The following is a 26,718-nucleotide window of genomic DNA, read 5'->3' as shown; positions in this document are numbered from 1 at the left end:
TCTTCCCTGCCCCTCCCCCCTGCTCCTACTCCTAGTACTCTCAAATAAATAAATAAAATCTTTTTAAAAAAATAAAAGAAATATCATAGAGACTAGGTGGCTTAAACAACAAAAATTTATTTCTCATGTTTCATTGTTTCATTAATGAAACATGAAATTAATCGGAGATTAATGTACCAACATGGTCAGTTCCCTTTCACACACACTTTCCTTGGTATCATACACACTTTCCTTGGTATCATACGCTGAGGAAGATCCCTTGTCTCTTCTTTTTTTTTTAGATTTTATTTATTTATTCATGAGAGACACAGTGAGAGAGGCAGTGACAGGCAGAGGGAGAAGCAGGCTTCCTATGGCGTGCCCAATGCAGGACTCGATCTTGGGACTCTGGGATCACACCCTGAGTGGAAGGCAGAAGTTCAACCACTGAACCACCCAGGCTCCTCTCTTTCTCTTTTTGTAAGAGCACTGATCTCATCATGAGGTTCTCACTCTCATGGCCTAATCCAACCCTAATTACCTCCCCCAAACCCCTCCTCCAAACACGATCAACATATGAATTTGAGGGAGACACAAACATTTAGTCTGTAGCAGACACTGAGACTCACCTGAGGACCCTGTCTCAGATATTCTGAAAATTGGTCTAATATAATTTCCACTGCAAGATGACCCAATACTTGTTATTCAAAGGGGCTAAAAAGTGAAAGAAACAAATAATCAGGGAATCCACTAAAATCTTATCTTTTGCTGGCATATAACTGAACTCTATCCCACCCTCCTCTTTTAAGGTGCTGAGCCATCTTGCCCCCATCCTCAGTTGATCTTTCCCTCTATTCTCTGAATTTTTCTTCCTTTAATTCCCATGACCTCATTCAACAACATCCCTAGTGCAATTCTTTTCACTGTCAAATGCTACAAAATATTCTACATTCATCATCTCCACTACTGTATTCTCATCTATTCCTTGACATAATAAGCATAGTGTGATCTGGTTTCCAGCTTTCTCACTCTTCAAAGGTAGAACTGAGTAAAATCACACAGTAGGGGATTGCAAATGTTATTAAAACTTCCATTATCTAATGCTCATAGTGACAGATTTTATGTATGTTGCTCAATTTATCCATCCAAAATAAACTGAAGATTATTTACATTTCAGAGAGGAGAAAACATACTGAAATATTATGTATCTTGTCCATTATTATTCAGTTTGTCTAATGATACAGATCATTGCTGCATATCATCTTTGTCTTATAATTCCTTTGTAACCTTCTTCCAAGTTACATTCAAAAAATATTTTTCCATAAATTCCTCATGATTTAATTAATTTCTCATTCTAATACACCAAATTTGCCGTCACTACTACTAAATCTAATGACCTCTTTTTCAATCTTGATTTCATTTTCTTTTTTATTTTTTTAAAGATTTTATTTATTTATTCATAGAGATGCAGAGTGAGAGAGAGAGAGAGAGAGGCAGAGATACAGGCAGAGGGAGAAGCAGGCTCCATGCAGAGCCTGACGTGGGACTCAATCCCAGGTCTCCAGGATCACGCCCTGGGCTGCAGGCTGCGCTAAACCGCTGAGCCACCGGGGCTGCCCTTGATTTCATTTTCTAATTAATTTCCATTTGATTAATTTCTGGCTTTGGGCATTATCAACTCTCAATCTATTCTGTATAGAGGGGCATTTAAGAGTGTTAGCTACAGCCAGACAGAACAGAGTTTGAACTTCATCTCTAACACTTACTAGGTATGTCTGACATTAAGTAAATTTAACTGTTCTTTACTTCATTCAACTCATTTTTAAAATTAGGAACATAACATATTCGAAGACTGTGGGGAGGATGACATGAAATAAAGTGTGTAAAGGGCTCAGTACAATGTCTCACACCTAAGCACTCTATTAAGAGTACCCTTTATTCCCTACTGAAATGATTACCTCTTTTGTCGGCCCTACCAATCTGATTTCTCTTTCTCAGCCTCTTATGACAGCATCTTGATTATATAATCCAGATTTCTGCCTTTGACTCTCATTTCCCTCACCATTATCCCAAAATGTTTTTATCCAGTCCATGGTTCACCTGCCACTTCTAAGCTGATTTTTTTAAGAATATAATTACATCTCTAAGTCTCACCTCTCCCCAGAAATTGGCCTGCCTGTCTAAGTACTCTTGCATGTCATTCTTTCTCAAATAAGGAATATGAAACCTAACAAGTTTAATAGATTATTTGTCACCTTTCCCCATCAAATATGCTCCCAGTTTCCAAAGAAAGAAATTACAGTCATCCAGAAATTTTCTCAATTCTTTACCAATTATCATCCAAATGTATTAATATGGAAAGCACATTCCTCATATCTTGGTTTTCCTATTAACATATCCCTAGCATTTTATTTCATGACCTCCAAATGTCACACTCACTGGGCAACTTGTTCTCCCAAAACATTTTGCTTTAGTATTCCTGAGCATCTTTGGCCATGCTGTTGGCTCTACTTCTTTTCCTGTCCAGTAAATTCTTTTTGTAATATTTTTAACTTTAAAATGCCATTGACTTCCTAAGACTTAATGGGGATTTCTTTTAGGTGCTTCCATTAACACTTTTCAAGTCCTCTTTATGTGATAGGATATTATAATCATTTGCTGTCCTTCTGTTTCCAGAAGTCTGATTATTTCTCACTTTTGTATACAACTAGATCTTGAAGTTCTTTGATACCAATTCATTGAGTATTAATTCATCCCCTAGTAATAATTTTTCCCTTTGGGGAAAAAACTAACTCACTCTTATATAAAATTTCTTAGAGTTTCCAGAAAAATTTTTAACAGAAAGTTGAGATTCGTTTTATAAAAGTATATATGTGCTATAATTACTAGCTAATGTTTACATTGCATAATACTTGATAAAAACAAAAGAATATGTCATGTATAAATTCTGAATAAAAATGATAAATTAACCCACTACCCAACTTAACTAGACCAAAACCCATGATTTTCAATCTTCGTTCCTTTTCTCTGTCATCCCCTGCCTTGCTCTCATCTATAAATACTAGTCTGAATTGTATATTCATAATTCCCTTTTTTAAAAGAAAGTTCTTTTACACATGTAAGTATCCTTGAACAGTGCTAAATTGTTTCCTAAGGTAGGAGGGATTTTTTGATCTACCACCAACATACCACCAATCTATGACTATTCCTACTGATTCTCATGTTTATCCATACTTGTTTAGTCAGACTTCCTAATTTTCACCAATTTAGCAAGTATAAACATGCCAACTCAATAAAGTCTTAATTTTAATGTCTCTGACTACTAATAAAGCTAATTCTATTTCTTTATTGATCCTTTGATTAAAATAAGAACTAATATTCTCTACCTGTTGCTTCTTGCTACCCAATGTGAGTTTTCAATACAGGACTATGATCTTGGTAAAGTATGATGTGATTAGTTTGGCAAATAACTCCAAAGTCTATGTGAATTAAAGGATCAATTGTCTTTTAACTAGTGGAATATAAGGAAAAAAGTAGTCAATTCAAAAAATAAAGTTACTCTATATTTCACCATTATCCAATTTTAAATCATAAAGGGTATTATAGAAACCCTCAAAGTCAGAATTTTTAAGTAATGAAATTTAGAGATTCTAATCCAACATGTTAAATTAATTATAAAATTGAGACACAGATCAAAAAATCTGATTAAGATCATAGAAAAATTGAGAGAATTAAAATCTATATCTTATTCCTGTTAGTCCAGGATTCTATATCATCCTACAGGATTCTATGCCAGCCTAAACTGGGACTGGTTTATAGTTGACTCAAAGAAAGATTAGAAATCTGTGAGCAGGTAGAGGTAATTTCAATATGTTATTAGTATTTTAGATCTGCTTTTGGCTATTGTTATATCTTCATTGTTGACTGATAAAAATAGGCTTCCTGCTGTCATGCGTTGTTTTGGAACAACACAAATAACTTCTCTGAAGGAATGTAAAATAAGAGATTCTGAAATAAATATTACAATAATAAAACTTTAGATCTACCATTAAAAAATGCATTTGGAAAAAAATGCGTTTGGTACAAAAATGTAAAGGCTTGTAATTACACCATATTTTTGCAATAAAAAGCTATTTTATGTAATTGTTCATATCATGATCTCATAGACTCTAAAAGAAAAAAAGGATTTCTTCTCTGACATGACTAAAATGGTATTGAAGGAGGATGTGGAATAAGAAGGAATATGTAATAAGCAATAACTTTCTGTGTAATAAGAAAGTGAGAAGCCAATTGAGCCTTCTAAAGTCACAACTAAGTTCATTATAATGTCAAGCTAATCAGTGCCTAATTCATTATATGCCAATATAAGATTACTTCTGCATTGCCTCAATGCTGTTGTTGTTTATTCTATGAAACTTAAGAAATTTATAGTAGGCATCATCATCTATAATTATAACAGATCATAATATCCAAACTGAAGATTTATCAGAACTGTAATTCAATGAAAGATAAAGAGAAATATGTAACAATGTAAAATAACTGTAAATAGAATTCACTTATTCTACTTTGCCATTAGTGAGACATTTAGTGGCATGACCTTCACCTTTCTGAGCCTAGTTTCCCCATACATAAAATGAGAGATTTATAACATGAATTGGGCCCTAAGGCATCTTAGTACTCTAAAAGTGTGTAAATCTAATAGATAATTCTAACTTTCGGGCAGCCCCAGTGGTGCAGCGGTTTAGCGCCACCTGCAGCCCAGGGCATGTATCCTGGAGTCACGGGATCCAGTCCCATGTCAGGCTCTCTGCATGGAGCCTGCTTCTCCCTCTGCCTGTGTCTCTGCCTCTCTCTCTCTCTGCATCTCTATGAATAAATAAATAAAATCTTAAAAAAAAAAAAGATAATTCTAACTTTCCAAATTGTACAAGACAACAATTGTACAAGTTTCAGTTTACCTGCATTTATCTATTTTGCACTGCTAAAGGGTTTTATTAAATTCTTAACATGTGGTGTTATATTGCTGTCAATGATTTCAATATATGTTTACAGGGTCATAAAATAATTGATTAGAATGAGTTACAGTTTAATACAAATCAAAAGAAAGACATCAATCTCTAAGCACAAAAAAACAGGAACTTCAATATCCTAAATTCTTTATTTCATTTTTGCACATACTTTTTCTAGCAGGCCCATACAAATTTGTAACCTTATGTACACCTAAATTCCTTTGACAATAAAATGTCTTTCCTTCCCAGTAAGCACTCTTTAAAATGAGTTTAGCACACCAGGGAGCACTTTTATCCATTCCCACAAGAAATTCAGTATCTTCTTCAAGACTTTATGATCCTCATATTATTTGCTGTTGAGCAGGCAGTAACAAGAAAATATTCTGAAATCTAATGTGTGTTTAGTTTTTTGTTTTCCTTGACTAGACTAAAGGTATGGGTTGGAAAATCAAATTTCAGCATTTACAGCTTTTATAGAGTCTATGTAGATTGTAATAAAGAAAAATCTGAAATTCATCATCTGTTTACTTAGGACACCAGGTAGAGTGTTCCCAGGCTTAGAGTTACTAAAATATTAATTTTTTATTGTAGACTGAGAAAAAAGAATTTTGATAGCCCCAGTATATGGGTAGACCATCCTGAATGCTTTGTCCTCCTTCTTGACTAGTAGCCTTACAAAGTAACAGATAGAGTATGGCGTTTAAGAATCTGAAGAGACTGAGCAATTAAGGTACACTTCTTTAAAATATCAAGTAAACCAGACAGACATTGGAACAGTCTGTTATTGCTGTTTGTTGTAAATATAACATAATAAATATATAAATATATTTACTATATATGTTAATTATATGTGATACTTATATAGAGAATTTAAATATATATAATATTGAGAACATGCTCCATAGCTGTAGTCACCTGTGGAGGTATATTAGATAATAGTAAATCTATGATTCTTAAAGGAGCCATCTCTATTATTTTTTAAAGCAATGGATATTTGAAGTAAATTATTCCAGAATCAGTCACTAAGTGTATAATTTGTAGCAAGAATGGAGGTCATAAAATGACATCATGTGTTATCAGATATTAACAATAGTGAGGCTGTTAAGAGTACAGGGTCTGGAGCCAGCTTGTCTGGATTTAAATCCCAGTTCCATTATATACCGGTTATTGGACCTTGGACAAGCTACTTAAGCTTTTTTTGGAAATCATTCTAAGGGTTTAAATCTGATTCCCCATCTTAAGCATAAGGGAGGACTATATTTCTCTATCTCTTACAAGATGAGCAAGAGATGTGGTGAGTTCTGGCCAATGACCTATCAGTAGAAAAGACATGTGCGTAGTGGGGCAGAGATCAATATGAGTTCCCCATGTTTTCTCCTTCCCAACACAGTGTCCCTCAACGTTAAGAAATGAGATAGAAGTGTTACAAGCAATGGAAATTTCATCAGCCTGGTCCTGGGTGACAGTACAGGGAGACTAACAGTGGACATGTAATATAAGCAAGAAATAAATCTTGGTTGTGTGAAGCAGCCAAGAGCTTGGAATTAACTTGTTATTGCAGCATGACCTTGCCTAATATATCTAATATATTCACTGTGTCTCAGTTTCCTCGTCTGTAACTGGGAATATAACAGCATCCAATTATTTTTATGGTTGTCAGCAAGACTTTATTGCAGTATAAAATCAATACAGTTTTTAAATTCCTATTAATAGTACTAGTTTGTGTACACCCTAGTACAGTTTATATATGCCAGCTTACTAGATTTTAGAGAACCTGTCATAAAATCCAGATTTAGTCAGCAGTGAGTTCACATTTCTGCAATGCATATCATCTCAAATTAAAAATAAAAGTCTCAAATTCTGCTGTAATATAAAATGGCTTTACCAGGATATATAATACTTTTGTCATGTGAAATATCTGTATCTTGACTGAAACATCCCAGTTTCTGACTTACTAATGATACTTTTTTTTTTTTTAAAGATTTTATTTATTCATGAGAGGCAGAGAGAGAGAGAGAGAGAGAGGCAGAGACACAGGCAGAGGGAGAAGCAGGCTCCATGCACCGGGAGCCCGACGTGGGACTCGATCCCGGGTCTCCAGGATCGCGCCCTGGGCCAAAGGCAGGCGCCAAACCGTTGCGCCACCCAGGGATCCCTAATGATACTTTTGATTTTTAGAAACAACATATTTTTTCTATTACACAAAGGAAATATAAGCCAGAGAAAAGGGAGAAGTAGGAGAGGGTAGAAAGACAATAGTGGAGACTAATAGACACTTCAGTACAAAAGGATTCTTCCGTAATGCTCCGATGATAGCTTTATATATCAAGATTTGGGATTGAAGACTACTTGAACACTGAGAGTGAAAAAAGAGTTTGTTTTTTTTTTTGCTACAGAAATTTAAGCTCTTTATAGACATACTTTTAGTTAATCTGCACAACATCAGAGAAAGGTATTATTTCCTGTACTTTGCAGATAAGAAAAATATACCATAGACCACAGGCAGAATAAAAGAGAGTCTCTCATTACCCAGAGGCATTTACTCTACTGGGGAAGCAACTCTAAGTTTTCATTTTCATTCAGTTGTTCATTTATTGCTCTCCCTCATGTTTTAAACTAGAGCCAAAAATGAAAAGAACAGTTTATCAAAGCAAAGAAAAAAAGGAAATATTTTCCCTGGAGGAGCAAAGTATATTTACATTATTGTCATTTTGCTGAACTCTGGGGAAGAATTTATTGACCAAGGAAAGGAACAAATGGATTAGCAGATCTCATGGGACCAACCATCTCTGGATGCTAGGAGGTCCATCTAGCAGAGATGAGAATGAGAATATGACATTGCCTATATTGAATCTGGCAAGAAAGAATTTCAAATTGCTTCACTAAACAAAGTTAGCCACACATTACATTTTAACTCGTAAGGGAATACTAATTACACTGTGTATGCTCACATTGGAGTACTACATAATACATACTATAGTCAAAGTACGTTAATGTTAATACACAATATTATGTTCATTAAAATTAAATAAATAGTGCTATGCAAGTACTGTATAACCAGACGAGTCTCCTGTGTTTAGAAATTTATTATCTGTGCTGCTAGTGAAACTTGAAGACATTTTAGAATATCTAATAAATAATTAAAATCTAAAATATTAGCATTTTTAGCCATTTGAAAATTATTAGTTAAACATTAACTATTTGTGTTACCATGATACTATACAGAGCTTGTTATTTAGTTGGGCAAATACAAGCCAAGTCAAAGCAAATAAGAAATTTACCAAGCATTTGAAAGAAAAAAATGGCACCATCACCTCTATTGTTTAATGAAGTCTATAAAGCAATAATAAAAACTACTCATTTCCCCCAAAATTAAAACATAAAAGAAATTTTCTATGTTCTCAAATTATTACCATTCTAGTAAAAACAATAATAAATGCTATTTGGAACTATCATATTGGAAATAAATCTTTATGTTATCTAGTAATGATATCACTGTAGACAAATGAGTATCCTCATACACTACAGGTGCTATTACAAACTACCAAAAAATTCTTGAGATATATTTACTGAAACATACCAGAAAACCTTAATTTTACACCCCATTTAAAACACATATCCAATATTTAGTAACGTAGTAGACAATCATAAATGTTTGCAAAGTTGTGGATGCTTCATTGAAAAGATATTTATATGCAATGCTGAAATAAGTAAAATGTTTATATCCACATGGCAAACCTATATGAGTAAATTTTATTCTGTCCAAAAATGATATAGAATATGTGAACACCTGCAAAATGATCATAACTTATTCCAGAAATCTAATTATAATAAAACTCCTAGGAATCAAAATTGACATGGATGAAGGCACCAAAAAAGTTGAATGAAAAAGGTTCCATATGCTGGACTGTGAAGAATAAGCATATTTTGAAAAAGCTAAGCAGACAGCATAGGACTTTTTAATTGGTGAAAAAGATATAAAAACAGCAATAATTATGTGGTATCGAAAATAAAAAGAATCATGGTCTAACTTGGGTGAAAATGAAGGATGGGAAGGAGAGAGAAAGGAGTGAATGGAACTATAACCTTTATAGCTAGCATTGATTGAACCTTACTCTGTGCCAGAACCGTGACAGGCTTTAAAAGCATTCACTCATTTAAATATGAACCACTAGTAGATAAGTACTCTCAGTCCTGTTTTACAAGACAAAATACATGGGGGTCAGAGAGTGCAGGTTCTGGGGCACACTGCCTCATTTCCAATCTCAGCTCCTTCATTACTGGCTGCATGATCTGGGGCAAATTCATGAGCCTCTTTATACCTCATATTAAAACATCCACAGTTAACAGTCCCTGGATATATGATTGTCATGAAACTTAAATGCTTTACCATGGATAGTGTTCCTGTGACAGTGCATGGCAAGTGGCAAGTGTTGATAATTTTCAACCCTTTTCATCAAATGGAAAAACTGACTCTTCAAAATTGTAAGTAAAACTCTAGGATATATCACCAGTAACTTGTAGAATGGGGGAAGCCAGGTCTGCAAAGCCTAGGCTCATAGGCACAATGTGGGCCCTTTGCCCCGACCTACAGGCTACCATGAAACGCCCTTCCATACCTTGGCAATAGGAAAAACACCTTCTTCCTGATCACAGAATCAGAGCAGAAGCATAAAACTGCTCTCCAGTGAAAACAGAATGGTTCCCGGTCATCAAGCTTGCTGTCATACCCTGAGAAAGGTATTTATGTGGTTTTTTTGTTTGTTTTTTTTGTCTTTTTTTTTTTTTTTAATAAAGCATGTGTTCATCAGCAGAGAGACCAACCAGCTTTGGAAACAATAAAAGGAGTATCCCAGAGGAAGTGTGCATTGAAGAGCGGTAACTGGAACTGAAGCAAATGGCTATGAGAATCCCATTTCCATTGGCTGCATAGTCCTGGACTCAGCCGGCTATGAATTAACATTTGACTCACTTTATAGTTTGATTCTCCTAGTTCTTTTGCTTCCCACTTAGATCTGTCTTCAGAAAAGAATACACTGACCATGCCACAGAAGCGTGAAAGTCTTTGTAACAGTTATATTTTCATTGCACATTGAGTTTCTGCACCAATCTTGTACATATGGTTCACTTAAGTTGGCCTTATATTTCATTATCTAAACCACAGTATTTTAGAGTGAAAGAAGGTACTTTTTTATCAATGCCCTAAGACAATAGGCTAAAAGGGACTTAGGAAATTGGGACATATAGCTAAGTCAATATAAGTTAAGCATTAGATTTTAAAATACTCCATCTCCTCTCCTTCCCAAAATTAGATTTTCAGCCTGTGCAACTATGTAGCATACCAATATATAGTGCCCGAGTTAAGGTATGCTTGGAAGGTTTTTAATATGGCTGTGTGGGGGTGCCTGGCTGGCTCAGTCAGTAGAGCATGCAACTCTTGATCTTGGGGTTGTAAGTTCAAGCCCCATGTTGGGTATAGAGATTACTTAAAAATAAAAGAAAAAAATCTTTAAATGTGGCCGTGTGATCTTGGATAACATATATAAATCTTTAAACTCTACTGTCCCTATTTTAAATTGGAAACAATAATTCCCATCTGATAGGACTGTTGTGAGAATTTATGTACAACACACACATATGTACACTCAAATACACATATAAATATATGTGTGTCTATATATGTGAATATGTATATACAGTCAACCCTTGAATGACATGGATTTGAACTGCATAGATACACTTATGCGTGGATTTTTTCAGTAAACAGCTACAGTATAGTGTAAATGTATTTTCTCTTCCTTATGATTTTCTTAATAAAATTTTAGATCCTCTAGCTGACTTTATTGTAAGAATACAGTATATAATACATATATGAAATATGTGTTCATTGATTTTTTTTTATGCTTATTGGTAAGGCCAGTAGTTAAGTTTGAGGGGAGTCAAAAGTTATACATGGATTTTCAATTGCATGGGTGGAGGGGGTCAGCCCCTGACCCCTGTGTTGATCCAGAGTCAACTGTATATCTTAGTTCAGTGAATGCTCAAAAACTGATGGCTGTTATTATTTCCTTACCACTCTAGTTCAACTCTCTGAGGCCCCTTGTGAGATAGGTTGCAGACTTTTCTCAGGCGACAATGCTCTGTACTGCTGTGTGATTTCTTTTTTTTTTTTTTTTTAAGATTTTATTTATTTATTCATGAGAGACATACAGAGAGAGAGGCAGAGACAGAGGCAGAGGAAAAAGCAGGCTCCATGCAGGGAGCCTGATGTGGGACTCGATCCCAGAATTGCAGATCATGCCTGAGCCAAAGGCAGACACCCAACTGCTGAGCCACCCAGGCATTCCCTGCTGTGTGATTTCTTGTACTTCAGTATCTGCTATGTTCCAGGAATGGTTAGCTCTGTATGTATTGATAGGGTGAAAACAAAACTATGCCTCTCAGTTTTGCCTTCTCTCAACAAATGACAAGATTAGTTGTTGGTTTCACAATATTTATAAAGTAAATATTCACAAATCGGTAATCAGTATGTTTATGAGCATGGATATTTCTGTTCTGTGCTAAAGGTACCATCCCATGTTACATTATTTGACCTAGAACAGGCCATTTTGAATGAAAAGGAGTAAGTATCCTTAGGGAGGGACTTCAGTGTCACCTGGGAGAAAGCTTTTTTCAACTGTAGATGACTTCTGGTAACAGGAGAAGTTTTGGATGTATAGAATTTGGGGACTTTAGGAGTGGCATCAGGAAGGCTAGATATAGAAAGAGATGACTAGAATTAAAATGGGAGGGCTTCCCAGTGAGTGACTAGAAGGAAATAGAATCTTTGGTGAAACCTATAGTTAAATGGTGAGAAGAGGAAATCCAACAAAGTCAATAGAGGTCAGAGGTATTAGATATGAAACATACTTAAGTGTAGTGTCACAGAGTTGGGAAAAGTGGACTATGAACATGTAAAGTCAAGGAAAGTGGGCTATAAATACACAAAGGCAATGACAATAAAAAGGGTCAAGCACCTTTTATGTTGTTTTTACTGTCCTTCAGCGTCTGATGATGTCTAAGGATATGCTGCCTAATTGCCAAAATCTACTGGAGAGAAAAATATAAAGGTGACTCAAGATAGCTAGTATTTTTTTTATTAACAGTAAGTAGAAGTGAAAACCTATCCTTTTACAAAAAAAAAAAAAAAAATTCACTGCTGCTTTGATTGCAGTATTAAGAAGTTAAATGTAGGCTGTGGTATAACACCATAGATAGCCAGACTGGCCATGATGTAGATTCCAAGGATCTGTTCATGTCTAGCCTAGAAGAACCTCACTTTCATATACACAGTTATGTGGAAATGGCACCTGGACTCAATCTTGATCCAGAAATAACACAAAAATGCTAAAATATTCATGTGCACAGCTAACAAGTCTATCTTAGGTTTTTTTCAGCTTTATGACTAGTATAGGTTGTGTGTCAAATGCCTTTTATGATCATTACTTAATCGTTTAACAAGCTCTGACATGACTCTAATAGATTTGGGTGTTTTTTTAATGTATTGAAATATGGAGGTGGAAATATTCTTTTTGTTCAAGAAAGTACATCATATATTTCCACATGTAAAGTAAAAAAAATTGCTTCTATAGAGAATATATGTCATGCTTATGGCACATTCAAGACATTTTTAATCCTTTCCATTTAGAGAAAAATATCATATAAAAAGTTTGCTTCCCACACAAATCAATTTTTTTCTTTTTATCCTTTTTCTCTTTCTAGCTTTCTTTTCCCCTTTGTCCATGAGTGTTAAATTGCACAAAATCTAAATTCTGGGTAATGACAAATATTAATCTAGTAATAGTCACCTTATCTACATTTATCTCATTTTAAACCCTAAAGGCAGGTAGAAATATTTAAAATAAAGTTAATAAAACAATTTTGTCATTAAAAGTTTATCCATAAAGAGAGAAAAAACTATACTTATTAATATTGTATTTTAAATCAAGTTAGTACCAACTTGACAGGATTTAAATATCACCTATAATTAAGAATTAGGTAGCCTTTAGAATATTTATTATTTCATTATCAATAAGCATTATTACTTTCACCAAATAAATGTCTCATTGGTGGGCGCCTGGGTGGCTGAGTTGGTTAAGAGCCTGCCTTAGGCTCAGGTCATGATCCCATAGTCCTGGGATCCAGCTCCACAATGAGCCCCACATTGGGCTCCCTGCTCAGCAGGGAGTCTGGTTCTCCCTCTCCTGCTTCGTCTGCTCACTTTCTCTCTCCGTCAAATAAATAAATAAAAAATCTTTTTTAAAAAAAGTCTTATTGGCATATAACTTCAGACCATTAATGACTTCCTTTTCTTGATAATCAAAATAAAGAAGAAACTATGCATCATTTCATAAATATGACATTTACATTTTGTCAATAATTGTCCAATTTTCCTACAAGTTTGGTATTTTTTAATGATCCTGTTGCTATCACATTCTATGCATTGTTTATAACGTGCACATATTCAATACTCAATATGTGTGCTTATTTCAGTGAATATATAGGAGAAAGATTCACCAACCTTAAAATAAACTACCTCAAATTTTTCTTGTTCAGTCCTAGCTTGGCCACTTTCCAGCTGTGTAACCTCAGGCAACCTACTTACCCTCTGAAATTCTCAGATTCTTTATCTTTAAAATGGGGTCATTATTAACTTGCAGGGTCCTTGTGAAGATCAGAGCTAATGCTCACCATGCACCTGGCAAAAGTTAGGTGCTCAGTAATTGGTAGATGTTAGCAGTAAGTGAAATTGAGGTCAGCAATCCCTACCCTCTCCCTAAAAAGATAATCCAGAAAGAAGCAGCTAGCGATCATAGTTCTGCACCATGAAAATGTTGACTTTCTACGTCACTGAAAAAGCCTTTCATTGGCCCTGCAATACTAGCTCAGTGCTTTCATATACCACACACCCTGGGATCAGAGCCGTCACGCAGGTTTTAACAATCCTACCTTAGATTCAAAGAATCAGATAAAAAGAGATGTTGTAAAGCCAGGCTAAAGATCTGTCGATCTGTGTAAAAACATTACCTGAGCACAAATTTTCATGAAGCTTTTCCAAATGTAACACTTCAGCCTGCGAGTGAAGAACTGGCATCTGAAGAACACGGGGCATGGGATCAGTGCCCTAAAATAAAACGTAAAATGATTTCTCTCCTTCAATGGATTTGTTTTGCCCCTGACCTAATTTCTATGCTAATTTATAGGGCTTATGATTAGTTTATCCTCTCACAGCCCATACCTCTGCCTTCTTTCTAGTCTCCCAGGGTCTGACTCCGGGAAGTAAGGCACACTGTCATCGATAAACTGCATTCACTGAACTGTTCATTATTCAGCCACTGCTGATCCACTTTGTGGATTTTCCACGCCTTTCATTTTGTCTCCTCCTCAATCCTACTACCTTTCTTTTGATGATTTCACTGCTCATTATCACCTCTACCAGAAGTGAGAAGAAAGAATGTGAAATTTAAATGAGTTGGAAATGACTTTTAAAATTTATTTTGAGGATAAGGAGAGAAAGTTGAAAATGTGAGCTAAAATTAGGCCTGGGGTTTTCTGATGACTTTGCCTAGCTATACTTATCCCTGTTAAAGTGAGGCTAATTAAGTTCTGAAAATAAAAGAACTGCTCTACCCTACTAACTGTTCTACCCTACTCTACCCTTCCTATTGGAATATGTGGGGAAAGAGGAGAAATGTAAGATCCATTTACACCCAGTTTTCTAAAACAAAAAGAAAGTATCAGTATAGTCTAATGCTTACAAAAGTCACATAAATTGCACAGTTCAGTGTTAAATGTTTTAGAAGACAAGTTTGTATTATACTAAATTATCTTATTTGCATCCTTTTGTACAAGTAGTATAAATAGTATATTTATTTACTAAAGTAATTATACAGCTTTTTTTAGCAAAAGAACCGATCTGGTAATTTCCTATTAGCTGCACAATTAATCTCTGAGCTGTGTAGGAAAAATGCAAGTAGGCTTTTTTTTTTTTAAGTTTAATATACTTGAACAACAATTTACCTAAATTAAAGCCCCCCCCCCCCCCGACAGCCACCCTTTTTCCTCAATTTTTCCAGGGGTTTTAGTTACCCATGGGCAGCTGTAGTCTAGAAGCAGATGATCTTCCTTCTGACATGTTGTCAGAAGGTCAACAGTAGCCTAATGCTAGGTCACAGTCCCCGTGCCATTCTGTTCACCCCTCACTCCACCTGATTGTGTAGATGTCTTATCATCTCACGTCATCACAACTAGGGTGAGTACAGAATGGTAAGATTTCTGAGAGAGACAGAGAAAGGCCATATTCACATAACTTTTATTACAGTATATTGTTAAAATTGTTCTACTTTATTGTTATCATTGTTAATCTTTTATTGTACCTAACTTATAAATTAAGCTTTATCAAAGGTACATATGTATAGGAAAAACAGCTCTCAGTATGATGTATGGCTTCAGGCATCCCCTGAAGGTCTTGGAACATAAGCCCTGCAAATAAGGGGGAGCTACTGCAGTATTGTTTCTTAAACATATTTGTAAATTGGAAAAATAATATAAAATAACTGACTAGTACATATAGCAATGTTTAATATCAAGGCTTTTGGAAGTCAAGGGTGGTAAGAAAATAACTGTTCTTTTTCTAAGTTATCCTCTAACATCAGATCCAATCCTGAGGCCAAAATCTACTATTCCAAGAAATAGGAGTATTTTTAAGACTTGAATTAGTTATGCACCACTTATCTTGCTTTCAACTAATGTATAAAATGAGGGTTAGCTGGGCAATCCATAAAATTACTTAGAACTTTTCAGGACTTTCAAGTACACACAATAAATCTACACACAAAATGTATTCTAAGTCTACAAGTTGTAAGAAGAGTGAAGCTAGTCAGACACAGAAGAGTTTGTGTTTCTGTATATATATGTTTAGAACATAGTAACTGACTAAAGAAGTTCTTACTTCAAAAAGGCATTATATAGCAAATCTATGCCTCCAATGTTTTTCCTACTGTATTTGAGTGATTAATGTTTGTTGGCTTGAAATATATCTAAATGTATATAGGCCCTAGATCCGTCTATTCAGATGAGAAGGGCGTACCAGAACAGAAAGAATGTGAGCTTTGGAGGCCACAGATATTGATACGCATGTGACTTAGGTCTGTAAAATTGAAATAATGATACCTACATTGTAAAATTGTTATGAACAGTAAGCAAATAGACATGTAAAACACCCAGTAGCATGTTTAAAACATAAGTGACAATAAATGGTCAATTTTATTATTTTTCAAATATTGCATTGGTTTTATAAATGTGATCAGCTCTCAGTCTTGATTGTTGGATCAGAAAAGGAATGTGTGTGTGTGTGTATAAACATGCATTCCATACACACATATTATGTAAAAGAATATATGTATAAAATATTGTATATACATGCATATTTAATTACCTATTTATATTATTTTATATTATACTGAATTTTTATATCTTATATTTTATACTATTTATATTTATGCATATATAATAAACATCATATATACATACATCTAAGTCATCTAAAAGGACTGCTAATTTCATATATTAACAAGCAGAAATGGAATAATCTTAAGGTCATATTATAAATTTATACCTATTCTCAATCTTGAATTAATTAGAGCATTTATAGAACTATGGTTCAAAATAGGTTTAAATATCTGTGTATATATTTTAAATACTTTAAATAGTTCAAAATAAAAGCTACCTGGAAAACATAGTTACCTCAAATATTTTTAAAGTTTTAGGGTATATTTGATAAATGTACAAAGTTTGAAGATGATATCCTGATGGACACTTACAAGCATGCTCACACTTCATAAAGAGATAAGACTACAAGGAGAGAACCTTGCAGTAAATGAGAATTATTATTAACTTTCAGGGATGTCATGCAGAAAATAATTATCTAACCTGTGTATCATTATTTAGTGTCTGTTAATGACAGATATTAGGGAAGCTATTTAATGAATATAAGTCCTTGTAGAGTGTAGGGGTGTATTTACGGGAAATTTGAAACAGAGAGGTGTGATTTCTTACCTAAAGTCACACAGTATCCTAGCAATAACCCAGAAAACCCAGAGAATCCAAATTTCCTCACTCTGCTCAGTGTACCATCTATTCTTATCAAATTGTTTTCCTTTTCTATAGGAAAAATAGGCTTGGGAGGTATATAATCTAACTATTCTTCTATATCAATTTTTATAAAACACCTGGGAAGCAAGCCCAGTGCAGTTGAGACATCTGAGAAGTTCATAAGTATTATTTTCAAGGGAGGAATAGAACAGAAGCTCTCCAGGTCATCTTTAGAAAGAACTATGTGACACCAGATGGCAGGTCACAGGGCTGGCATCATAAGGAACAAGAGTCTGGGAATGTTTTCACTGTAGCCAGGATGAAGGTATGGGAGAAAAAAGAAGGGTATTTGGTCTGTTTTTTTTTTTTTTTCCCTGAGGCCAAATTACAGTGTAACCCTGCATGAAACCTCTGCTTAGATCTTCAAAAAGGAAAGATAATAACAAGTACCTCAGTTAACAGTTTGAATTGTGACCTGAAGGTTTTACCTCAAATTGTCCCAAGGTCTTCCAGTTTTGATGACAAACTTCCATCCAGGGACTTTGCAATCACAAAGCGACAGGAGTTATTATTGTCATTCTAAGCATTATCTCCAGAATGTTTAACTTCTGCGTTTCAACTTACATTATAATTCATATGACCATGCTTTTTAGAAACTCTAGAAATATTATATTACTAAATTCTATGTATTACAGAATACATAGATTTCGTTTCTTGCCTACTTCATGAAGCGTAAGAGGAACACTTAACCTTTTCATAGAAACCAGCTGGATATGGTCAGAAGACCAAAACTCTGCTGGGATGTGGGATGGGGACACTTGAAAATGGTACATCTGTGCCCAAAGTATCCACTGCAAATTAGAGAAAGAAAGAGTGCAAGAGTCCAGGGAGAATTAAAGGTTGTCCTCAAAATAATTACAAAGAGGTGATGTCACTTCAATTGGATCGTCTTCGTAAACTACAGCTCCTGTGTAGTGTCATTGTAAGCAAAGGACAAATTAGGAAGAGAGATTTTATATCTTCACCAAAATAAAAGGTGAGTGATTTTAACTTATTGGAGAGGACATGAACTGTGAGGGGGATATACAGTGTAGCACTGTTGCTGTTTGTAGAGATGTAAAATTAATTCAGACAGTGGGGGGCACCTGGGTGGCTCAGCGGTTGAGCATCTGCCTTTGGCTCAGGGCATGATCCCGGGGTCCTGGGATCGAGTCCCACATTGGGCTCCCAGCATGGAGCCTGCTTCTCCCTCTGCCTGTATCTCTGCCTCCCTCTCTGTGTCTCTCAAGAATAAATAAAATCTTTATATATAAAAAAATTCAGACAGTGGGCCCTGCTTGCATGTATTCTGACTGCTGACTTACTGCCTGCCTCTGGCCATGTGCCCCAAACTTCCAGAAGCTGTGGGTATTGTGTGAAGACACAAATTAAACGCATTTTAGAAGGAGCTTGATACTGATTTTTGGAGTCAGATATGTTTCAACTACAGATCCCTCGGTAAACATTTACCAATTATGGTAAAAGTTCAGCTGTAGGGCAGAGTCAGCTGCTGAAGAAGAAGAGATGTACGTGTGCTTGATCACTTCCCGGACTGCTTTATCAGCTGTAGAATGGCTTCACACCCACGTGTACGTGTTGCTGTGTGTGTTCACCTCTTCGCAGCCCTCCAATTTCACTGTAAAGAGCTTAAAGGAGTTAATTTCATAAATCAGATCCATGTCATAAGCTAGATACGTATAATAGGGAATTTTGCTTGTGGACTCCGCGGACGGTCGCATTCGTGCAATAAGAAACAGTTACACAGACCGAGTGTTTTGATGTAGGGTGTTGTCCGTTGCAGGACTCCGTGTCTCTAGAATTAACAGAGATGAAGAGATAATAGGAAGGAGCTAAACAATTGGTCCCCCTCCCCCCCCCCCCCCCCCCGCCCAATTCATATTCTAGTTAGTATACGGTAGACTAGGAAAATTAAAGTGGTTCCTATGTAAAGCACAGGATGTCAGATCCTTCTCTGACCCAAAAGGAAGATTTTTCTATTCTGGGCCCAGCCACTAAATATGCAGTGGGGAGGAATTTTTTTTTTTTTTTTTTTTTGTTCAGGGCAGTGCAGAGGCTATGTGGAAGCCCAGGCATGAAGAGAAATGTCTACTCAGGGAAAAGGTCAATGGCCTTTTCCATTATTTATATGGCACCCCACAGATCAAAAAGTGTTTCACAGACTTAATGTATTGGAGTCTCTCCCCAGTCCTGATTTTATAAATGAGGAAACAGCTCTGGTGGCAACGTAGTGTGACAGTCTGAGGAAATAATCTCAGCATTTTTTTTTTTTTTTTGCACCACACCCCTTCAGGGTTCCTTTCGAAAGGGCCACTTTTCCCAGGAAGAAAAAAAAAGGGATAATTTGAAAAGTAACAATTTTTTTTTTTCCTACCTAAGGCTTCAGGCCCCCCCTCAGAGAAGTCGGTGCAACCTGCGGGCCGGCAGAACCCCTCGGGTCAGTCTCCCCACAGCTGCTTCCACACCGCCGCCGCCGCCGGGCTCCCTCCCGGGGCCGGAAGCCACGACCCGCCTCTCAGGTGCAGACCGCGCGGCCGGGACACCCAGAACCCCCCGCGCGCTCTGCCGCCGCCGCCCGCGAGGACGCGGGACGAGAGCACGTCGAGGCCCTCAGCGACGCCGCGGCGCTCGAGCTGCCTTTTGGGCTCAAACCACCTTCAAAGAGAGTTTTAAGTCCCTTCGCTCCGCAGAGGAGCGCGGATTCCCCCGCCCCCGCCCCGCCCCCGCCCCTTCCCTGTGCAAACCCCGCTCGGTTGCAAGTGTCTCCGAAGAGCTGGTGGCAAAGCGAAGCGTTTTGGGGCTCGCGCCTGCGGCTGCTCGGTGGCGCCCACTTCCCCCCTCTCCCTCTCTCCAGCGGATCTACGAGCAGGCTTCTTGATTGATGCGGATTCTCCCTCCCGCGCCCGCAACCTGTGGACTCGGGCTGCGACCGGCGAGGCTGGTGGGCGCGCGCGCCGCGGGGCCCGGGCCGGGTGGCGCCTCCCGCGGCGTCCGGCCCCAGCCCGTGCCCTCGGGCCCCGCGCCCTTTCCGCACCCCCCAACGCCCGTTAGCCCCCGTCCTTAATTGACGAGCCGGTGACTATTGGCTGAAGTTCCCCCAGCGATTTGCATGAACCGAGAGGGAGTGTCTTGTGCCGCCCTCCGGTCAGGAGCGCGCCGACCGCAGCCGCCCTGGGAGTGCGCGGCCGAGGGAACGCGCGCCGCTCGCGGGCCCCGGCTCTGAGCTGGCGCCCGGCGACCCGGCACCCGCGCCTGGATATGGGGCGTCTAAGTCGTCCCAGGAGCAGCCGCAGCCGCAGCCGCCTGCCGGTAAGGGTTGGGGTCCGGGAGCCCTGCAGCCCCCCGCCCGGTTGCGGCGGTGCCGCGCGCGAGGCAGCTTTTGCAAAAAAAAAAAAAAAAAACCAAAAAACAAAAACAAAAACAAAACAAAAAAAAACCTCTCCCCGGAATCCAAACTTCACGCGAAGGCTGGAAGGGAGGGAAAAGGAGTTTTGGGGGGTTAAGGTGTCTTAGCACGAGATTGGCAAAGCCCTTGGGTCGGGAGAGTAAGTTTCCGAAATTGAAATGTAGGCAGATGAGGTTGGGGCTGGGGGGGGGCTCGATCCACTGGAGATACTGGGGCGCGGGGATTCTTTCTTGCTGTCGGCACCTGCCCGGACTGGCCGCTGTAATGGACAAATTGTTTTTGCGTTAAGCATTTTCAGCGTCTACTTCTGGTCGCTCGGGGGGCCGGGTGGGGGGGTGGTTAGTGAGGGCTTGATAAGAGGTGGAGATCCGGATCCTTCCGATTTGACACTAGAGGAGAGCCAAAATGAAAATCACTTCTCTGACCTAAAGTGTTTATTTAATTGGGGGGGGGGGCTGGTTTGGAAGGGAAAGCACCTCTACGTTTTCCATATTATTATTACTATTACCGATGTTGTTGTTGCTGCTGCTGCTGCTGCGGGGGGTCTCGTATTCAGGGATGCGACCCACGTCGCGTTCCGGAGACCTCAGTGGTAGAAACGTTTCACTGGGAAGTCAGTTGATGAATTGCCGGCCCTGGCTCCCCCCAGCCTCCCCCCTCTCGGTAGCCTCCCCGTGGCTTCCCCGCGGCGTGGCGCAGTCCCGGAGTCGGGGGCCTCCAGTCTTGGCGTGTGTTTCCAGGGATGCTCTCCGGCTCGGGAGGGGGCTGATGGAGAGCGGCGGGGGGCGGGGGGGGAGGGGAGGCTGGAAAGGGAACAGAAAATGTAAGTTTGGGCGACAATGTTGCCCCTTACACTTCTGCCTTGCAGCAAGTTTCCTCCTCGTCGCCCCTCTCCGACTGCAGGGGTTGCCCTTGGTAACGGGGATGGGGGCAAAGACGATGACCCAGCCGCCCGGGTTTCGGACCCCAGCCCCCGTGTTCCCGCGCGGCTGTAACGAGCCTTCTCCCCCCACCCCCCCCTTGCAGCATCTGTTCCTGCTTTTCCTCTTCGTGGGACCCTTCAACTGCCTGGCGAGTTACAGCCGGGCCACGGAGCTTCTGTACAGCCTGAACGAGGGACTGCCGGCGGGGGTGCTCATCGGCAGCCTGGCCGAGGACCTGCGGCTGGTGCCCCGCGCGCCCGGGAGGCAGGACCAGCTGTCGCAGCTGCCCGAGCGCGCGGTCGCGGAGCGCAACCCCCCTCTCTCCTTCAGCCTGGCCTCCCGGGGACTGAGCGGCCAGTACGTGACCCTCGACAACCGCTCCGGGGAGCTGCACACTTCTGCCCAGGAGATCGACCGGGAGGCCCTGTGTCTCGAAGGAGGTGGGGGAGCTGCCTGGGGCGGCAGCATTTCCATCTCCTCCTCCCCTTCCTCGGACTCTTGTCTTTTGCTTTTGGATGTACTGGTCCTGCCTCAGGAATACTTTAGGTTTGTCAAGGTGAAGATCGCCATCCGGGACGTCAATGACAATGCCCCGCAGTTCCCCGTTTCCCAGATCTCTGTCTGGGTCCCGGAAAATGCACCTATAAACACCCGGCTCGCCATAGAGCATCCTGCCATGGACCCAGATATAGGCACTAATGGGGTGCAGACCTACCGCTTACTGGACTACCATCGCATGTTCACCCTGGATGTGGAGGAGAACGAGAATGGGGAGCGCACTCCCTACCTCATTGTCATGGGACTATTGGACAGGGAGACCCAGGACCAGTACGTGAGCATCATCATAGCAGAGGATGGTGGGTCTCCACCACTGTTGGGCAGCGCCACCCTCACCATTGGCATAACTGACATTAATGACAATTGCCCTCTCTTCGCTGACTCACAAATCAATGTCACTGTGTTTGGGAATGCTACAGTGGGCACACCGGTCGCAGCTGTCCAGGCTGTGGATAGAGACTTGGGAACCAATGCTCAGATCACCTACTCTTACAGCCAGAAAGTTCCACAAGCGTCCAAGGATTTATTCCATCTGGATGAAACCACCGGAGTCATTAAACTTTTCAGTAAGATTGGGGGAAGTGTTCTGCAAACTCACAAGCTCACCATCCTTGCTAATGGGCCGGGCTGCATCCCTGCTGTGACCACAGCCCTGGTGACCATTATCAAAGTTATTTTCAGACCACCTGAAATTGTTCCTCGTTATATAGCAAATGAGGTAGATGGTATTGTTTACCTGAAAGAACTAGAACCCATTAACACTCCAATTGCATTCTTCACCATAAGAGATCCAGAAGGTAAATACAAGGTGAACTGCTACCTGGACGGTGAAGGACCATTTAGGTTATCACCCTACAAACCATACAATAATGAGTATTTGCTGGAAACCACAAAACTAATGGACTATGAGCTACAGCAGTTCTATGAAATAGCTGTGGTGGCCTGGAACTCTGAGGGATTTCATGTCAAAAAAATTATTAAAGTGCAACTTTTAGATGACAATGACAATGCTCCTGTTTTCCTTCAACCCTTGCTGGAACTAACTATTGAAGAAAATAATGCACCCAATGCCTTTTTGACTAAGCTGTATGCGACAGATGCTGACAGTGGAGAGAGAGGCCAAGTTTCATATTTCCTGGGACCTGATGCCCCATCATATTTTTCCTTAGACAGTGTCACAGGAATTCTGACAGTTTCCACTCAGCTGGACCGAGAAGAGAAAGAAAAGTACAGGTACACAGTCAGAGCTGTTGACTCTGGAAAGCCACCCAGGGAATCAGTAGCCACTGTGGCTCTCACAGTGTTGGATAAAAATGACAACAGCCCTCGGTTTATCAACAAGGACTTCAGCTTTTTTGTGCCAGAAAACTTTCCAGGGTATGGTGAGATTGGGGTAATTAGTGTAACAGATGCCGATGCCGGACGAAACGGATGGGTTGCCCTCTCGGTGGTGAACCAGAGTGATATTTTTGTCATAGACACAGGAAAGGGCATGCTGAGAGCCAAAGTCTCTTTGGACAGAGAGCAGCAAAGCTCCTATACTTTGTGGGTCGAAGCTGTTGACGGGGGTGAGCCTGCCCTCTCTTCGACTGCAAAAATCACAATTCTGCTTCTTGATATCAATGACAACCCTCCTCTTGTTTTATTTCCTCAGTCTAACATGTCCTACCTGTTGGTACTGCCTTCTACACTTCCCGGCTCCCCAGTTACAGAGGTCTATGCTGTTGACAAAGACACAGGCATGAATGCTGTCATAGCTTACAGCATCATTGGAAGAAGAGGTCCTCGGCCTGAGTCCTTTAGGATTGACCCTAAAACCGGCAATATTACTTTGGAAGAGGCGCTGCTGCAGACACACTATGGACTCCATCGTTTACTAGTGAAAGTGAGCGATCATGGTTATCCAGAACCTCTCCATTCCACAGTCATGGTGAACCTGTTTGTCAATGACACTGTCAGTAATGAGAGCTACATCGAGAGTCTTTTAAGAAAGGAACCAGAAATTAACATAGAGGAGAAAGAACCACAGATCTCAATAGAACCAACCCATAGGAAAATCGAGTCTGGGTCCTGTGTGCCCACCCTCGTAGCTCTGTCTGTAATAAGCTTGGGTTCTATCACACTTGTAACAGGGATGGGCATATACATCTGTTTAAGGAGGGGGAAAAAGCACCACAGGGAAGACGAAAATTTGGAAGTACAAATTCCACTCAAAGGAAAAATTGACTTGCATATGAGAGAGAGGAAACCAATGGCTATTTCTAATATTTGATATTTTCTTGTGAATAACACAGAACTGTTTTAACTGGCTTTGGGTAGTCTTCATCACCTAAACAAGAGTGTGTAGATGACAGTTCCAATGAAGAACAACTAATTTATAACTTGTACTATATTGTAAATAAGCTGTTTACAGGTTTTTAAATTCGAAATCAGAGGTTATAAAATGTGTACAGCATTTTTTAATGAAAATTAGTACTAACAGCTATAGAACTGTTATAAATATATATATATATATATATTTAAAAAAAAAAAAAAGCTTGGACATGATTTGCAGCTTTCATTCACCAAGCAGATTGATAGAACCTGGGAATAAGGTAAGAAATGGTACATTGCTTTTTTTTTTTTTTTTGGTGGAAAAAGTCCTTTAACCACAAGAGGGCATCAGCTGCTCCTTTGCAGGGAACTGTTTTGAGGTATTGTACAGGACAGTTGTTGTACATGAAATTAGTGAAAGAGTATATTTTAAATATATTGTTTTTAACATTTAAGAAATATGAAATTGAAATAAATTGAATTTCACTGCACTTCAATGTATGATATTGCAAGAAAGGAAATGCATCCGTAAGCAGAATGTTTATTACCTCACCAGTACATCATGTATAGTTTGAAAGAGAAAGCATTACCAAGAAGCGCAGTTTCTTTTTAGCAAGGGTGAAGGCATTGCCATGTGTTAAAGATTTGACCTGCTGAAGAGTCTTTCACTTTCTGTGTACTCAAATTGCTTTCTGTTCCCTGTACCACTGCACTTGCTATTATTACAGGGGAAATGTGTATATTCTCCTTTTAAAGACATTGTAACTAGAAATTGTGTCCAAGGAAAACAGCCAGGAGCAAAGAAATGTTTCAATCCTTAGGTGCTTCCTAGGTGTTCACGACATTTTAGTGCTTTGACAACTTGTCAGTAGTACTTTCTACTTGGGTTATATTTTAGGTTTTCATGCGCTTGAACTCATTTATCACAGGAGAAAATAAAAATCATGTTAAAGCAGAATTATTCTAGAAGCTAGTGTGTACATCACCGGTTGTTTTAGTTGAGCCCTTTATAGAAAAGTTATACTTATCTTTTTGTTGTTGTTTAGGTTTGTTGGCTACCATTTCTGGCTTCCTTTCTTTGGCTTTGGATTAGGTCCAAGAGTTTATTTGTAAGCCCAGCAGCAGATTTCTTTGATAACTTCGCTTTTACTGAATCCTTTGCAATGAAGCAAGCTGGTTCCTTAGTGATTGATCTCTTTCACTTCATTGTGTGAGCTGGGAATTTTATTTTATACGAGAGCTATAGCAAAATATCTGTATACACAAGGAATGTGTTTAGCTTAAACTGGATCATTCTACTTCTTGGCATCACGTGTCTGTACTGTACCAAACGTGTTTATATGTCTGCAAATTAAAGGTATATATTTTCATAATTTCTTTCTCATTTTTTCCATCTTATATTTGGACATGGGCTTGTTCTTTCACTGAAGTGCCTGCTATTGGCATTTGTTTGCTTCTAGAGGTAAATGTGGGTAAAGTGCAAATATTCTGTTTGCTAAAGTTTATATTAAACTAATTAATTACTCAATTAAACATTGGGTAAATCATTTCATATGTGTGTAGACATAGACGTATATATATATACATAATAGTATGCCTATATGTTTGACAGGAGTTCATATGAAAATTTATACCCAGGCATGTCCACACGCATATTAATTTTTGGTCTAGTATCAACTATAGACATTCGCTTTACTACATACTTATAACCAATCCTTTGTTAGCTGTGCTACAATGGCTTTCAATACATTTTTAAAATACATTGCAAAAAAAAATTGAATGCAAACACCCAAGACCTTTTGAATTTGTATTATTAACTCATTTCTCTTGTTTTCTTCGGTTTGACAATTTGAATAAATAAAACAAACATAGGAAGCTGTACTGTTTATTACAAAAAGGAATTATATTTTTATTGGAAATTCCTTTTGTATAAGAAGCACCTGAGCTAAGAAACTAAGATCATTTAACCCCCCAAAACTTTTCATTCATAATTGATGTATGGCAGTGGAGGAAACCATCCTCTACCAGTCATCTTTGTATCTTATTTCTCTTTTTTAAAGGAAGGAACTACATATTAAATAAGTAGCACCATTAAGGTAAAAAAAATCCTCTTAAGGGCAGTGATTTCACCATGAGTAAAAGTAACAAAATATTCTATTTATTTCTAAATTTGAAGAAAGTTCACGTTCCTCGGGGTAGAGGCTTCGTCTCTAGCATGAGAAATGCCTGTAACGTTAATAAAAAGACATATTTCTGAATAACTTCTTGTGCCAGGATTTCCTTTACAAAAACATCTCATTCACATTAAAAGCATTTATAACAAGGAAGGTTAAAGTAAATT

General features: G+C 38.8%; 1 protein-coding gene and 2 long non-coding RNA genes across 7 annotated transcripts in view; 1 reads left to right on the top strand and 2 right to left on the bottom strand.

Moving 5' to 3' along the window:
• Positions 1 to 19,690, bottom strand: part of LOC112678783 (uncharacterized) — a 42,550-nt gene extending 22,860 nt beyond the window's left edge. For 2 of the 5 annotated variants that reach the window (XR_003147845.3, XR_003147848.3), the window contains exons 1-5: positions 19,552 to 19,690; positions 17,609 to 18,972; positions 15,117 to 15,302; positions 14,055 to 14,151; positions 609 to 693 (exon numbers count right to left, since the gene is read on the bottom strand). This is a non-coding gene — a long non-coding RNA (uncharacterized LOC112678783). The remainder of the gene's footprint in view (positions 1 to 608; positions 694 to 14,054; positions 14,152 to 15,116; positions 15,303 to 17,608; positions 18,973 to 19,551) is intronic. The other 3 variants (XR_003147847.3, XR_003147846.3, XR_003147851.3) reach the window with 3 other exon arrangements.
• A 444-nt stretch (positions 19,691 to 20,134) lies between these two features.
• PCDH20 (protocadherin 20) lies at positions 20,135 to 25,750 on the top strand. The gene is made up of 2 exons (XM_025478104.3): positions 20,135 to 20,486; positions 21,610 to 25,750. The coding sequence occupies exons 1-2, from the start codon at positions 20,436 to 20,438 to the stop codon at positions 24,334 to 24,336; spliced, it is 2,778 nt and encodes a 925-aa protein (XP_025333889.1). The 5' UTR covers positions 20,135 to 20,435; the 3' UTR covers positions 24,337 to 25,750.
• Positions 25,751 to 26,260: 510 nt separating this feature from the next.
• The window catches only part of LOC112678785 (uncharacterized), a 35,921-nt gene continuing 35,463 nt past the window's right edge, over positions 26,261 to 26,718 (bottom strand). The window contains exon 5 of the long non-coding RNA XR_003147852.3: positions 26,261 to 26,603. This is a non-coding gene — a long non-coding RNA (uncharacterized LOC112678785). The remainder of the gene's footprint in view (positions 26,604 to 26,718) is intronic.

Source organism: Canis lupus, chromosome 22 (genome assembly GCF_003254725.2).
Source record: "Canis lupus dingo isolate Sandy chromosome 22, ASM325472v2, whole genome shotgun sequence".
Taxonomy (NCBI): Eukaryota; Metazoa; Chordata; class Mammalia; order Carnivora; family Canidae; genus Canis; species Canis lupus.
Note: the sequence above shows the minus strand (reverse complement) of the source record. Positions and strands in the feature narration are given on the sequence as shown.